Source organism: Biomphalaria glabrata, chromosome 2 (assembly GCF_947242115.1).
Source record: "Biomphalaria glabrata chromosome 2, xgBioGlab47.1, whole genome shotgun sequence".
Lineage (NCBI taxonomy): Eukaryota > Metazoa > Mollusca > Gastropoda > Planorbidae > Biomphalaria > Biomphalaria glabrata.
The window spans coordinates 32,794,958-32,810,831 of NC_074712.1; the positions used below are offsets into that span (position 1 = coordinate 32,794,958).

At 34.1% G+C, this 15,874-nt stretch overlaps 1 protein-coding gene across 3 annotated transcripts in view; it reads left to right on the top strand.

Annotated features, from left to right (window-relative positions):
- The window catches only part of LOC106055152 (NADH:FMN oxidoreductase-like), a 44,856-nt gene extending 31,204 nt beyond the window's left edge, over positions 1 to 13,652 (top strand). For 2 of the 3 annotated variants that reach the window (XM_056020130.1, XM_056020129.1), the window contains exons 3-11: positions 7,444 to 7,572; positions 7,998 to 8,127; positions 9,189 to 9,252; positions 9,543 to 9,626; positions 10,351 to 10,499; positions 10,761 to 10,910; positions 11,934 to 11,973; positions 12,118 to 12,308; positions 12,808 to 13,652. In XM_056020130.1, the coding sequence (XP_055876105.1) occupies positions 7,444 to 7,572; positions 7,998 to 8,127; positions 9,189 to 9,252; positions 9,543 to 9,626; positions 10,351 to 10,499; positions 10,761 to 10,910; positions 11,934 to 11,973; positions 12,118 to 12,308; positions 12,808 to 12,841 (971 nt within the window). In that variant the 3' untranslated portion in view covers positions 12,842 to 13,652. Of the gene's footprint in view, positions 1 to 5,155; positions 5,317 to 7,443; positions 7,573 to 7,997; positions 8,128 to 9,188; positions 9,253 to 9,542; positions 9,627 to 10,350; positions 10,500 to 10,760; positions 10,911 to 11,933; positions 11,974 to 12,117; positions 12,309 to 12,807 lie in introns of those variants that run through there. The other variant, XM_056020131.1, reaches the window with a different exon arrangement.
- The last annotated feature ends 2,222 nt before the right edge of the window (positions 13,653 to 15,874 follow it).

A 15,874-nucleotide genomic window follows, 5' to 3' on the forward strand; every position in this document is an offset into this window, starting at 1 on the left:
TTTGTTTCTTCTAAACATACGGGCTGATAGTCAGATCTTTACTACATCTCCTCTTTCTTTCTTCTAAACATACGGGCTGATAGTCAGATCTTTACTACATCTCATCTTTCTTTCTTCTAATCTAACGGGCTGATAGTCAGATCTTTACTACATCTCCTCTTTCTTTCTTCTAAACATACGGGCTGATAGTCAGATCTTTACTACATCTCCTCTTTCTTTTTTCTAAACTAACGGGCTGATAGTCAGATCTTTACTACATCTCCTCTTTCTTTCTTCTAAACTAACGGGCTGATAGTCAGATCTTGACTACATCTCCTCTTTCTTTCTTCTAAACATACGGGCTGATAGTCAGATCTTGACTACATCTCCTCTTTCTTTCTTCTAAACATACGGGCTGATAGTCAGATCTTTACTACATCTCCTCTTTTTTTCTTCTAAACTAACGGGCTGATAGTCAGATCTTTACTACATCTCCTCTTTCTTTCTTCTAAACTAACGGGCTGATAGTCAGATCTTTACTACATCTCCTCTTTCTTTCTTCTAAACATACGGGCTGATAGTCAGATCTTTACTACATCTCCTCTTTCTTTCTTCTAAACTAACTGGCTGATAATCAGATCTTTACTACATCTCCTCTTTCTTTCTTCTAAACTAACTGGCTGATAATCAGATCTTTACTACATCTCCTCTTTCTTTCTTCTAAACTAACGGGCTGATAGTCAGATCTTTACTACATCTCCTCTTTCTTTCTTCTAAACTAACTGGCTGATAATCAGATCTTTACTACATCTCCTCTTTCTTTCTTCTAAACTAACTGGCTGATAATCAGATCTTTACTACATCTCCTCTTTCTTTCTTCTAAACATACGGGCTGATAGTCAGATCTTTACTACATCTCCTCTTTCTTTCTTCTAAACTAACGGGCTGATAGTCAGATCTTTACTACATCTCCTCTTTCTTTCTTCTAAACATACGGGCTGATAGACAGATCTTTACTACATCTCCTCTTTCTTTCTTCTAAACATACGGGCTGATAGTCAGATCTTTACTACATCTCATCTTTCTTTCTTCTAAACTAACTGGCTGATAGTCAGATCTTTACTACATCTCCTCTTTCTTTCTTCTAAACATACGGGCTGATAGTCAGATCTTTACTACATCTCCTCTTTCTTTCTTCTAAACTAACGGGCTGATAGTCAGATCTTTACTAATCTCCTCTTTCTTTCTTCTAAACTAACGGGCTGATAGTCAGATCTTGACTACATCTCCTTTTTCTTTCTTCTAAACATACGGGCTGATAGACAGATCTTTACTACATCTCATCTTTCTTTCTTCTAAACATACGGGCTGATAGTCAGATCTTGACTACATCTCCTCTTTCTTTCTTCTAAACATACGGGCTGATAGTCAGATCTTGACTACATCTCCTCTTTCTTTCTTCTAAACATACGGGCTGATAGTCCGATCTTTACTACATCTCCTCTTTCTTTCTTCTAAACATAAGGGCTGATAGTCAGATCTTTACTACATCTCCTCTTTCTTTCTTCTAAACATACGGGCTGATAGTCAGATCTTTACTACATCTCCTCTTTCTTTCTTCTAAACATAAGGGCTGATAGTCAGATCTTTACTACATCTCCTCTTTCTTTCTTCTAAACTAACGGGCTGATAGTCCGATCTTTACTACATCTCCTCTTTCTTTCTTCTAAACTAACGGGCTGATAGTCAGATCTTTACTACATCTCCTCTTTCTTTCTTCTAAACATACGGGCTAATAGTCAGATCTTTACTACATCTCCTCTTTCTTTCTTCTAAACATACGGGCTGATAGTCAGATCTTTACTACATCTCCTCTTTCTTTCTTCTAAACTAACGGGCTGATAGTCAGATCTTTACTACATCTCCTCTTTCTTTCTTCTAAACTAACGGGCTGATAGTCAGATCTTTACTACATCTCCTCTTTCTTTCTTCTAAACATACGGGCTGATAGTCAGATCTTTACTACATCTCCTCTTTCTTTCTTCTAAACTAACGGGCTGATAGTCCGATCTTTACTACATCTCCTCTTTCTTTCTTCTAAACATAAGGGCTGATAGTCAGATCTTTACTACATCTCCTCTTTCTTTCTTCTAAACATACGGGCTGATAGTCAGATCTTTACTACATCTCCTCTTTCTTTCTTCTAAACTAACGGGCTGATAGTCAGATCTTTACTACATCTCCTCTTTCTTTCTTCTAAACTAACGGGCTGATAGTCAGATCTTTACTACATCTCATCTTTCTTTCTTCTAAACTAACGGGCTGATAGTCAGATCTTGACTACATCTCCTCTTTCTTTCTTCTAAACATACGGGCTGATAATCAGATCTTTACTACATCTCCTCTTTCTTTCTTCTAAACTAACGGGCTGATAGTCAGATCTTTACTACATCTCCTCTTTCTTTCTTCTAAACTAACGGGCTGATAGTCAGATCTTTACTACATCTCCTCTTTCTTTCTTCTAAACTAACGGGCTGATAGTCAGATCTTTACTACATCTCCTCTTTCTTTCTTCTAAACTAACGGGCTGATAGTCAGATCTTTACTACATCTCCTTTTTCTTTCTTCTAAACTAACGGGCTGATAGTCAGATCTTTACTACATCTCCTCTTTCTTTCTTCTAAACTAACGGGCTGATAGTCAGATCTTTACTACATCTCCTTTTTCTTTCTTCTAAACTAACGGGCTGATAGTCAGATCTTTACTACATCTCCTCTTTCTTTCTTCTAAACTAACGGGCTGATAGTCAGATCTTTACTACATCTCCTCTTTCTTTCTTCTAAACTAACGGGCTGATAGTCAGATCTTTACTACATCTCCTCTTTCTTTCTTCTAAACATACGGGCTGATAGTCAGATCTTTACTACATCTCCTCTTTCTTTCTTCTAAACATACGGGCTGATAGTCAGATCTTGACTACATCTCCTCTTTCTTTCTTCTAAACTAACGGGCTGATAGTCAGATCTTTACTACATCTCCTCTTTCTTTCTTCTAAACATACGGGCTGATAGTCAGATCTTGACTACATCTCCTCTTTCTTTCTTCTAAACTAACGGGCTGATAGTCAGATCTTTACTACATCTCTTCTTTCTTTCTTCTAAACTAACGGGCTGATAGTCAGATCTTTACTACATCTCCTCTTTCTTTCTTCTAAACTAACGGGCTGATAGTCAGATCTTTACTACATCTCCTCTTTCTTTCTTCTAAACTAACGGGCTGATAGTCAGATCTTTACTACATCTCCTCTTTCTTTTTCTAAACATACGGGCTGATAGTCAGATCTTTACTACATCTCCTCTTTCTTTCTTCTAATCTAACGGGCTGATAGTCAGATCTTTACTACATCTCCTCTTTCTTTCTTCTAATCTAACGGGCTGATAGTCAGATCTTTACTACATCTCCTTTTTCTTTCTTCTAAACTAACGGGCTGATAGTCAGATCTTTACTACATCTCCTCTTTCTTTCTTCTAAACTAACGGGCTGATAGTCAGATCTTTACTACATCTCCTCTTTCTTTCTTCTAAACATACGGGCTGATAGTCAGATCTTTACTACATCTCCTCTTTCTTTCTTCTAAACTAACGAGCTGATAGTCAGATCTTTACTACATCTCATCTTTCTTTCTTCTAAACATACGGGCTGATAGTCAGATCTTTACTACATCTCCTCTTTCTTTCTTCTAATCTAACGGGCTGATAGTCAGATCTTTACTACATCTCCTCTTTCTTTCTTCTAATCTAACGGGCTGATAGTCAGATCTTTACTACATCTCCTCTTTCTTTCTTCTAAACATACGGGCTGATAGTCAGATCTTGACTACATCTCCTCTTTCTTTCTTCTAAACTAACTGGCTGATAGTCAGATCTTGACTACATCTCCTCTTTCTTTCTTCTAAACTAACTGGCTGATAGTCAGATCTTTACTACATCTCTTTCTTTCTTCTAAACATACGGGCTGATAGTCAGATCTTTACTACATCTCATCTTTCTTTCTTCTAAACTAACTGGCTGATAGTCAGATCTTGACTACATCTCCTCTTTCTTTCTTCTAAACTAACGGGCTGATAGTCAGATCTTTACTACATCTCCTCTTTCTTTCTTCTAAACTAACGGGCTGATAGTCAGATCTTTACTACATCTCATCTTTCTTTCTTCTAAACATACGGGCTGATAGTCAGATCTTGACTACATCTCCTCTTTCTTTCTTCTAAACATACGGGCTGATAGTCAGATCTTTACTACATCTCTTTCTTTCTTCTAAACATACGGGCTGATAGTCAGATCTTTACTACATCTCATCTTTCTTTCTTCTAAACTAACGGGCTGATAGTCAGATCTTTACTACATCTCATCTTTCTTTCTTCTAAACATACGGGCTGATAGTCAGATCTTGACTACATCTCCTCTTTCTTTCTTCTAAACATACGGGCTGATAGTCAGATCTTTACTACATCTCTTTCTTTCTTCTAAACATACGGGCTGATAGTCAGATCTTTACTACATCTCATCTTTCTTTCTTCTAAACTAACGGGCTGATAGTCAGATCTTTACTACATCTCATCTTTCTTTCTTCTAAACATACGGGCTGATAGTCAGATCTTGACTACATCTCCTCTTTCTTTCTTCTAAACTAACTGGCTGATAGTCAGATCTTGACTACATCTCCTCTTTCTTTCTTCTAAACTAACTGGCTGATAGTCAGATCTTTACTACATCTCCTCTTTCTTTCTTCTAAACATACGGGCTGATAGTCAGATCTTTACTACATCTCCTCTTTCTTTCTTCTAAACTAACTGGCTGATAGTCAGATCTTGACTACATCTCCTCTTTCTTTCTTCTAAACTAACGGGCTGATAGTCAGATCTTTACTACATCTCCTCTTTCTTTCTTCTAAACATACGGGCTGATAGTCAGATCTTTACTACATCTCCTCTTTCTTTCTTCTAAACTAACTGGCTGATAGTCAGATCTTGACTACATCTCCTCTTTCTTCTCATTCCCCCCGCCCAACTTTCCACCAAAGAACGCTCAGAACTCGGTTACTGTTACGGCGGTACGGCAGAGTGTGATGTCACGGTTAGCTGAATGAATGAAATGTGGGTCGGCCTGTCCTTGACATTCACCTTGTGGGGCTTGCGTATGTTTGGCCAAAACAGCTGTGTGTCTTACGGGTTTTGACTTTGTATTGAAAGCTCTGCACTGATAGATCTAGACACAGTGCAGCTGTGTACATTTGGATGTAGATAGGGGCAATCCATCACTAACATGTCATCCTCTCGTAAGTTAGGCTTATTAAGATTTTAGCTTTAATCTTCTAGTTTTTTTTTATCTTACATTTTTTATGTGGGTCATCGTCTGCCTGGAAGTGCTGATTCGGAGAGGTTGGGGGGGGGGGGGAGTTATCTAATTTTATTATTCTATTCCCTGATTATTCCTGAGCACTACATTAGCCTATATATTAGCCAACTCTACGGTACTGTAGCCTTACATTATTAGGAGAAAAAGTATCTTCTCTTACCAAACTAGATTTTCTTTTTTTTTTTAAGTTAGTTTTAACAGTTTTATTGATATTGTGTATCAAAGCTTTATGTTAGAACTATAGGGCCTACTTGTTTTGTTATCGTGGCGTTATAAACCACTCCAGTGACTTGTAACTATTATATCTTATATTCAGTGCATATAGGTCATGTCACTTATGACACAGTGATACAGAAGTGCTCTTGTACCAGTATTTTTAAAAAGCTCATTTTTCGAAAGGCTTTTAATAAATGACATTCATGAATATTTAATAAATAATCCAGTTTATAAGTAATAAGGGGTTGCCATTTTTTATATACTTTTTCTAGGATAAACTAGGAATGTAGCCTACATTTTAGAGTCTTTTGCATTTTATGAGTGTTTTGTCGAGCGTCAGCATTAAAACAAAAAATTATGCTATCTGTGTATCTATATGTATTGGACTAAATCAGCGTTTCTCAAACTTACTATTGGGGCCACTCCCCCCTCTCTCACCAAGAAAAAAATTCTTTTTGACCCCCCTTATCCAGTTGAGAATTTTGGAAGTACTGTTAGCTCCTATATTGGAGTTTTGGAGGGTTTTAAGGATGTAATTAATAAGAAAAGAAACTTACAGACACACAATTTTTAACTCAGTTTTCCAGTTGTTGTTGTTTTTTTTTTCATATATAAATCTATTTTCAATATGTTTGGAATTCAAATTTACATAATAAATATTCATTAAATCTAATCCACTTACTCTTTTAACAAGGCTTATATCAACTCACTCTGTCTGTCTGTCTGGTAAAAAGTTTGTACACGTTATTTCTCCCACACCTAATCTCAGATCAAGCTGAAATTTCACACAATTATTTCTTTTACCTGACAACACAAGAATCAATCGAAAAAAGAAAAAAACAGTTAGTTAGTTAATTAACTATTGGTAATTATTTTGTTTGTTATCTCGAACAAGGCAAAGAAATTGTACTTTCTCCCGCCACCCCTTTCCTACTGGTCCAGACAAGTGATAGAATCATAGCGTATTGAGAAAGCTAAACGCTTGTACTTGCGCTAATTAAAAACAATTGGTAAAAATATTTCTAATCAATTGTTAGACTAGATCTATTACAAATTTAATTACATGACTGATCCAAACTAATTGATACAACTACACTTAATGTAAGCTTTGTTTAAAAAAAAAAAGTTTTTTGTATTCTAGAAAAAAATCTTTTTGAAGATAGTATTGGACAAACAACTGGTTTCCCTTCCAATCAGCCAGGGTGTATGGGAATTCCCCTAACCACAGGCCAAGCATTTTCCTGCATTCTGAGCTTTTTGAAATTCATCCTTCTGGCATTTACAATTCTTTTTTTTTTTTTCATTGTAAGGAAGAGTAAATTCAGAAAAAGTTGTATTGAAAAGAGTGAGAGAGTGGCTAATATGCATGTCAAATTAAGTCTAATAGAACAGGCAACGCTAGCCATTACTATTATGCGATGGATATTCCAATTAAATAGCAAACATGTGTTAAGTACAACATCTTGTCTTAGATTTTGATTTTTGTTGCGTCAACGTAACGATGCATGAGAGTTTGGAGAAATTTGATTCTTCTGACTTAAGAAAGTCGAGAAGAATCATGTTTTGACATGTCTTCTTTAAAAAGTTTTGAGTGTACATTTTAAAGGTGCTACTTAAAAGATTCTTACCTCTTACTTACGGTACTTCAAATTCTTATCTAGAATTTTAATATAATTATTATTATAGAAAATTTTTTTTTTTTTGTCCTTTGAAAAATATATTAAATGGCCTCACGCCCCTTTCCCCACCATTGTCAGGACCTTAAGCCCTGACACCCTGTTTGAAACTAGAGGACACATTACCAAAATACATTTTATGTGTTTCTCTCTAGCTCCACCAGACCCTCCTGACCATCCAGAAGTACTTCTGCGAAAGCAACCTTTACTAGAACATCTACGTTTGTCCTCCCTTGAAACATGTGAAGCATTCAAGTCTGCTATGCGTAAAGTACCCCAACAAGGTAAATTTTGTTTTAAAAATAAATCAGTCTGCTACCCATCTTGTAAGAGACATCTACAAACATAATTTAATTTAAAAAGTGTGACAAATGGAAGATCATCAAAATTACAGTTTTTATTTATTTGTTCTGAGTTATTCCCCTTATTTGGGTTCATGTCCATCCTACCAATTTTGCTTCTTGGTCTAACAATCTCCTCCGTGTTTGCTTTGGTTTCCCAGCTTTCTCTTCCACTATGGGTTCCAGTCAAGAGCCTGACTCATTATTATTTATAACCAATAACTAGTACTACATGTGACCTTTTTTTTTAACACAGGGATTCCACATTTTTTAAAAGGATTCTTTTAATTCAATAAAACAACATCCCCACACACTAAAAATCTATGATTCATAACATATTAATATCTTTGTAATGTCTCTTCCCTTAGTGGTTGTTGTAACAACTGGCTTGTACCAACCTGAACTGCGCACTTGGTTAAAGAGAGGAGTGACTTGTAGCACATTCTCCAGTGTTTCTTATCATCCACCAATCATATCGTTTTGTCTAAATCAAGGAAGGTAGGTGAATTAGTTTTGTTGAAACATTATGCATGAGTTATAGGAATATCTAAAAGAAGTTTATTAACAAAAAAAATTTTCTGTCAATTTTAGATTTCTTAAACATTAGGGGTGTTTTTTAAACAAAGCTTATTTCAACTCTTGTCTGTGTGGTACACATCTCTTACACTTTATTTCTCCCAGTGCCCAATCTTAGATTATGTTGAAACTTTGCACAATTATTCTTTGTCCCTAACAAAACATGAACCCTAACCCCGAAAATCAACCAATTAATTCTGTTTGATATAGAAAATGGGAAATAAATCTCACAGTGTGGATAGATGTATTGAGGCCCTATGTCCCATGGGAAACACAAAGGGAAGATGTTGAGAGATATTTGCTGTTCTTTCCCTTCTATAACCTTTTTTTTTTTAAAGTATTTCTTAATATTTTGCTTATTAGCAAAACAGGTATAAGCTTAATTCCTTATATAGTGCTGTTACAATGAAGACTGATTGGTAGCATGCTCAAAACACAAGCTTTGTAGATCTCCATTTAGGTCACCCTGAAAATCACATGGCTAGTAAGTGATATTTGCTCAAACAGATCTTCCCAGCATCTTAACAATCTTCATAAAACATGGCCTGAGCTGGCTTGGTCAAAATTATTTAGCCTACAGATGGGGAACTTTATGTTATAGGATTCAAATTCAGCTTAGCATTATAGGAGAATTAAGCTGTAAAATGTAAAAATAAGACATGGGTGCAGAGGCTTCTTATTTTTCTTTTTTTTTTTGGTATTGGAAAAGAACATTTGACTTGTTATATTAGGACACTAGCAAATATACATGTGCCATGTTCTGTTATAATAGAAAATACATTTTAACCCTTTTTTTTTTTTCTTTTAAATTTTGATTTTAAAAAGTCTTTTCTCCCCTCCTCCCTCCCTGCCCAATGAAATCTGTCAACATTACAGATTTTTTACCTCAGCAGTTTCTTAATCATGTACATTCTTTATAGATGTTTTATAAACATATACTACAAAGGACACAAAAGTTGATTGTATCTGCTTTTCTATTTCAGTCGACTTCATGAATTAATTAAAACCACTGGAAAGTTTGCAGTTCATGTATTGGCTCAAGATCAGGTAATCACAACTTATGCTGCTTAACTCTGTGTTATTTGTAATACCAAGTTCCAGCGGATTTACTATAACAAGCTCTAATAAACTTTCATTACTTGCTTAGCTATCGCCTTGTTGAAAGAGGAATTATAAAGTATTAGTATTTATAGCTGTTGAAATTCAACCAATGCAAATAAAAAAAAAATTCTCCTAACACGTGTTTAGCATTTATAGGATGGAGTAAGTTTAGTATGATTAAAATAAAGAGATGATTTTTAGTATTAATTATATAAGGCTAATCTATTCACTGGTAGGTGCAGCAAGGTATACACTTCTCTAAGCCAGCACTAGACAGTGAGTGTCAGTTTTTCAAAGTTCCTCATGTTCAAGGAGAGGAGGTAGGTAATGGCATTTTGTATCTAAATATTGATCCTGTTGAAGTAAAATTCTTCTATTTTCTTTGATTCATTTGATCCTGTTTATGATTTTGAAATTCACTATTTCGTAAGTGGAAAGAAAACTTAAAAAAAAAAAATATTCAGTAAAATAAAAATTTCAACCCAAAATAAGAAAAGAGGGGGGAAAAAAAGAAAAATAAATGTAGTATAATAAAATGTTGTGAGTTGAAGATTATGTCTTATTATTTATATTTACTACTTAGGGATGTGTTTTAAATGTACAAACATTTGAACTTCACGTTGTCAAACTTAAAAATAATGTTTCCTTCAGTACTGAAGTGTGCATCTACAAGTATCTCTTCCTTGACAAGTAAGATCAGCTTAATGGTTGATCCTCTACATTCTCTCAACAAAAATCATGTTATTATTAGAATTCTGACGACTCAAGGACATCCAAAAATCTTATTTTCAAAAAATCTCAGCCTCTACTAAGAATCTAGCCTAAAGCAGCCAACAAAGTTTACTTTCATTTACAGTGCACTATAATATTTAATCCATAAGCAATAGAATGTTGCAACATGTTGTGTTACATATTTTTTTATAAAGAAATGTGAGAGAAGGTATTTAACTTATCAAATGTGTACCATGAAGTTTGATATTACCTTTTGTGATTGCATTTGTATATAGTTGCTTTGTGTTTTACTTTATTAAAAATGCATTTCAGGGTCTTCCAATTATACTTGGCTCATTAGCTGTCTTTGTCTGTGATTCTCATTCTTATCATGGCGTTGGTGACCATACTGTTTGGTATGGTAATGTCACTGGCGTCAGTGTATCAGAAACATTGCATGATCCACTTATATACTTTGTCAGGTTTGTTTTATATTAGAATCAAAATACTTTCTCAGAATTGAGGTGATGCCTAGTAATTATTTAGAAAGTTACATTGTAAATTTCTGCTTACGTTTAAGTTCAAACTTTCTAATTCTAGCACATACACTTCAAACTTTCTAATTCTAGCACATACACTTCAAATTTTCTCATTCTAGCACATACACTTCAAAATTTCTAAATATTTTTAAAGTCTTAGATTCCTTAGAATGTCACTGAACTATGAAGATATTTGTTTTACAGAAAGTTTAGATCTGTTGGAGATGAGATTTTTATTACTGCTTTTGAAACTGCAACTTTACCATTTGAAAACTGGACTCATGAAGCACATTTAAGGATGGCATGGAACTATATCACAGATCATGGCAAAGAAAAGGCTGTGCCATATATAAAGTAGGTATTTCAACTACAGTAATCTGATGCTGTGGCAACTTGGTGATAATTTATGCTTCAGCTTCACATGCATGTTTTGACACCCAAGTCTCGCCTTTTCTCGTGTGCTTTTTCTATCTGTTAAGTGGGGATACATTCTTGTCTTTCTGTAATTAGTACAGGTATTAGACAGTTTACCTGCCATATTATTTTACTGTTAAAGCTTTTGTTGTCTTATATGATGGCCTGCAAAGTTGGCAAACGCAAGCATGAAACATGATCTCTTCCTGAAAAATATGGAATTGTTAAGAGGTATGACTGTGGTGAAACTCCCAATGCCATTTATTTATTTATGGCATTTGGCGATCTACCAATTGTGACATAATGAAAAATAGGGAGAAAATAGATTTTGTGAAATCCATTAAAGACCACACCAAGAAAAAAAAAACATAAATTGAGACAATATCCCCAAGTTCCAATTTTTTTTGCATTTTTTAGATCAATAAATCTTTCTTTATCGTCTGTTGTTTATTTTATACCATTGAAAGTGTAAGAGAATATCCTTTATTTTCTTGACATATATGGCTAAGTTCTTTGAAGTACGACTATCCCTTAGGAATCTGTTTTTTGATAATTTTTCTTTTTGAATAAAATTCTGACAATTAGTTTTGTATCTTAACTTAATTTTTGGGTAAAAATTTTTCATTAAAGTTAAGTTCCTGGGAACAGGGAGTGACTTGGAATTAAAAGAAATATAAGAATAGAAATAACTAAATGAAATCCTACAAAGTTACTTTAATTGCCAACAAAGTGTTTTCCAGAATAATATATTTCTTTGCAACAGCTTTTTTTGAGCAATGTTTTTTTTTGTCAACAATGGCATTTTTAAGAGATTGGAACAAAGAAGAAAAGCAATAAAAAGTATTCAAATTTAGCAGAATGCTAGTTTGAATTCCAATGTATTTTAATAATAATGTATCACTAACATTATTTGTCTTTTTATTATAAAGCTGTCAGTTCACATGTTCTTATTTCTTCTTGCAGGTTAGGTATACAGAAGTACAATGAAAAGAATAGAGATAAGGTAAAGCATCTTAAAATAACACTAGACATTAATATACTGGTACCTTTTCTTTTATCTGACGATTGTTTTTATAATTTTTATCTTCTTTGTCGGCATTTAAATACAAGAATTAAAAAAAAACAACTGCTGGTCCAAATATTCCAGATTAAAACTGGCTACCATGAGACGATCACCATGTTCTTCATTCATCTTGTATCAGATGCCATTGTGTCTAGTGTGAATGCTAATGAATCATTTGAAGAGTTTTTGATCCGTAACCAACATCTAGTGAACAAGGACTTATTGTTTGAATACTACAATAAAGAAACACTATTTCAGGAAGATGCAAGAAACAGGTTTGTTTTGGCTCAACACTTTGACTCACTGATATACTCCTACAACACCTTCCATTCACATTGTATCTTGCACCATCATCTGCTCATAACTCAAAAGTTTTGGACCATGCAAAATATTTATTGTTGAAAAAAATAATGAAATTTGTAGTTGTTTACATTCAAGCTTACAGGAATGAAATTCATAGTTGTTTACATTCAAGGTATTGTACAAAACTTACAGGAATGAAATTCATAGTTTACATTCTTCTACAATGTACTCCCCTAATAACATGTGCAGTTGGTATCTTAGTGAATTTACCCTTGAAATTGATTCATCATATTTAAGTCATCATGGTTTCAGTTGTCTATGCCTATGTAGATCTATATAGTATAATTGCCATTAGATTATCAGTATTGATAAGCTGAAATTTAATTATTATTTTTTTTAAAGGATAAATTTCACCATTTTATGTACAGTAAGTGCAATTAAAAATTTACATATTAATTTTTTTTTCAACAGATTCATTGAACCAGACAAAAAGAGTTTACCATGAAAAACGTTCAAAAAGAAAGAAATGAAACAGACTAACAATGTTTTTCATTGGCAGTTAGCTGAGAACATAGTATGCAGTTCATAATGAACATTAGACTTGTTTATGCAAACTATAGTGATGTATTATGCATACTGGTACAGGTATCCAAAGATAACTGGTACAGGAGTAAACATCTGGTACTGTTTAAGAGAATTGTAATAGCACAGAGAAATCCCTACTGGACCAGAATTAAAATTAAGTATCGGGTATCATAAGGTTATGAGCCCTTTGTCAGCTGTTAACAAAGAAAACTAACATAACTACAAAGTTAAATTTTAGTTAAAACATATTTTAATGCCCTGCAGTTATCAAAGCAATAAAAAAAAAAAAAAAACTAGATTATAAAGCCAGACTAATATTTAGGATAGTTGCTTGTGACAATTTCAGACAGGTCACAGATGAAGGGGATAGCCTCCATCACATTTTATAACCCCATATAAATGGAGGGCGTCTGTCTCTGAATTGGTAAGAAGCTCGTCTATCTGCAGAGGGGTCCAGCAGGGTTTCCTTTTTTTTTATATAAATCTATGTGGTCTTTGAATGGAGTACCTTATATGCAGTTATTGTGTAATAAATTTTTATTTATGACCTCAATGCTCAGAGATATATTATTATATTTTTTACTGTGTTTTATAAATATATTTTTTCAATCCAAAAAAAAGAAACAATTCACCATACAGTACTGTAAGCATTGTAAGACTTATCCAGTAATATTATGGTACTGTATTCAATTTGTTTTTAAACATTTTAATAAACAGACTAAATTACTGTACTTAAATTTTACTTAGTTGAATTGTAACGTCTGGAGTTTCATTTTGTTAACAAGATTTACTGGCACGTTGACTACTATGACTGAATGCTATTGCAAAATCTATCTCTATCATTCCCAGGCAACAAACCATTATAAGCTATCAGTAGGCCTACTAAATACGTAGGTGTATATTAGCTATGCAGTATAGAAGTGGGAGACAAATCTGAACAGAACTTAACCTCACTTACGATTGAACCAAACCAGAACTTTAAAACTGCTTGACTCAACCAAATTAACCTAATCGAACTGATTTGCAAAATTGCACATCCCTAAACCGTTTCACATCACATTGACAACAATGATCTCCTCCATATGAATATTGAATTATGTATATATTACCAAGGTAATTCCAGCTCAACATGGACTTCGGTGGAAACATCTTTTAGTGAAAGTAGATGCCACAGTTGTGTTTTGAGGAGAGAGCTGCGTATTATCTCCACATAATAAGACATGCGCAGAATCAGAGGTGCCTTTCAATCTACACTCTTTTCATGAAAACGTCTGGGATGTCTTTGTCATTAAGCCTACACTCTATACACTATTGTTATTTTATTCAGACCGACTCACTCTTAGACTTAACTTATATCACCCATTATAAACAAAGATAATAAATGACACTCTCAAAAATGTATTGACTCTGTCAGTAAATCTCTTATTTAACTCAGATATAGAATATACATTGTAAACAAAATAATTGTCTAATGAGATTTAAAAAATCACTTTCTATTGAAGTAGGTGCTGTCTTCTATGTCAGCTAAGGCAAATTGGCGCGTAAGCTGGTCTTGAAAGAATCCCCATGGGTCATCTTTGTTACGTCGGCCACCTTTTAGCTCACAAAAAAAAAAAAAAAAAAAAAAACTTATTTTGTCATACGTTCATTCATCATACGAGATATGTGTAAATTGTCAAATGTGATTTTAAAAAAATAACCCCAACTGGCATCACAATTCAATCAATGTTGCAAACAAGAAAATACACGAAATACATGCTTGGCTAATTAGTCTATATTCATTTATTGGCTAAGAAAATCAGTTATAAAGCTTTACAGTTATAGATCTAATTCACAAATTGGTTTGTGCACACTTACATCTGTAACATCTTCTATGACAATTAATTTTCCATTCATGATTTGCTGTAAAAGTGACGGTAAAAAACTTCGGGAATGGTTTCTTTATATAGCAAAAATATCTACCGGAAGTCAATTTGTCATGCAACCAAGGACGCCTCTGTGAACGGGACTTATTCTTAGTTACCTCAGTGTTGGCAGTCCATTTATATATAGTCTATGGTGAAGACGCATTCATCTTCTTCCAAAGAACCTTTCAATTCAATGCTCATTCGAGTCAAAGTTGTTTCGTTAAAAGATGAAAGACGTACGCTCTCGTTTACCATTTGTCTAAAACATCAGTAAATAATGTTTTGACTTGATTCATCATCTCTTGTTACGTTTTGTTATGTGAAGAGACTCTTTTATTACAATACATCAACACAAAACGTCATCGTCATAGATTATAATTAATTTAATCTTTATTAACACTAAAACCACTATTTCGTTTCTATTCCTCCATTTTGGTTCTCCTCCCTTTCAACACGCATTAGCACTATTCCACATTGACACTACGATGCGCTGTAACATCTCTCTCTTGACTATTGACGTAGGGATGCAGTGACTTTTTTTTTTTTACCGTTACCTGGATGTCACCCGGTGCGGCCATTTAAAGGCCGGTCATCGCATTTACTGCTTCAATGTTTGGTGCACTTTGCAGCAATTTATAATCTGAACCGATGCCTTGCAAGTTGTTATTTATATTGCATTGAACTTTTTACTTAAGCTACAGCTTATTTCAATTGGAATGAACCCAAAATTTTGATTGCCAGAGAGCAAGAGTGTTTTGTGATGGTAAAATAAAATCCTGACCCAACGAATGATTTTTTATTTCTAGAATCTGTTTATGGGTGTTTGTCTCAAACAGCTGCCCAAATGGGGTTTGTTTTTTTCCAATGACTTTACCAGCAGCATTTAGGAATCTGTAGTTTATTTTTAGTGCTCAGATTGCATTACTAGGCAGTGATATTAAAACTTAAAATATTGCAGATGTGAGCGTGATAAAACATAAGCCAAGGCATTTTCACTAACATTAAACGAGAACAGTTTTCTCAGTAATCGTATATCTTTTCTTCCC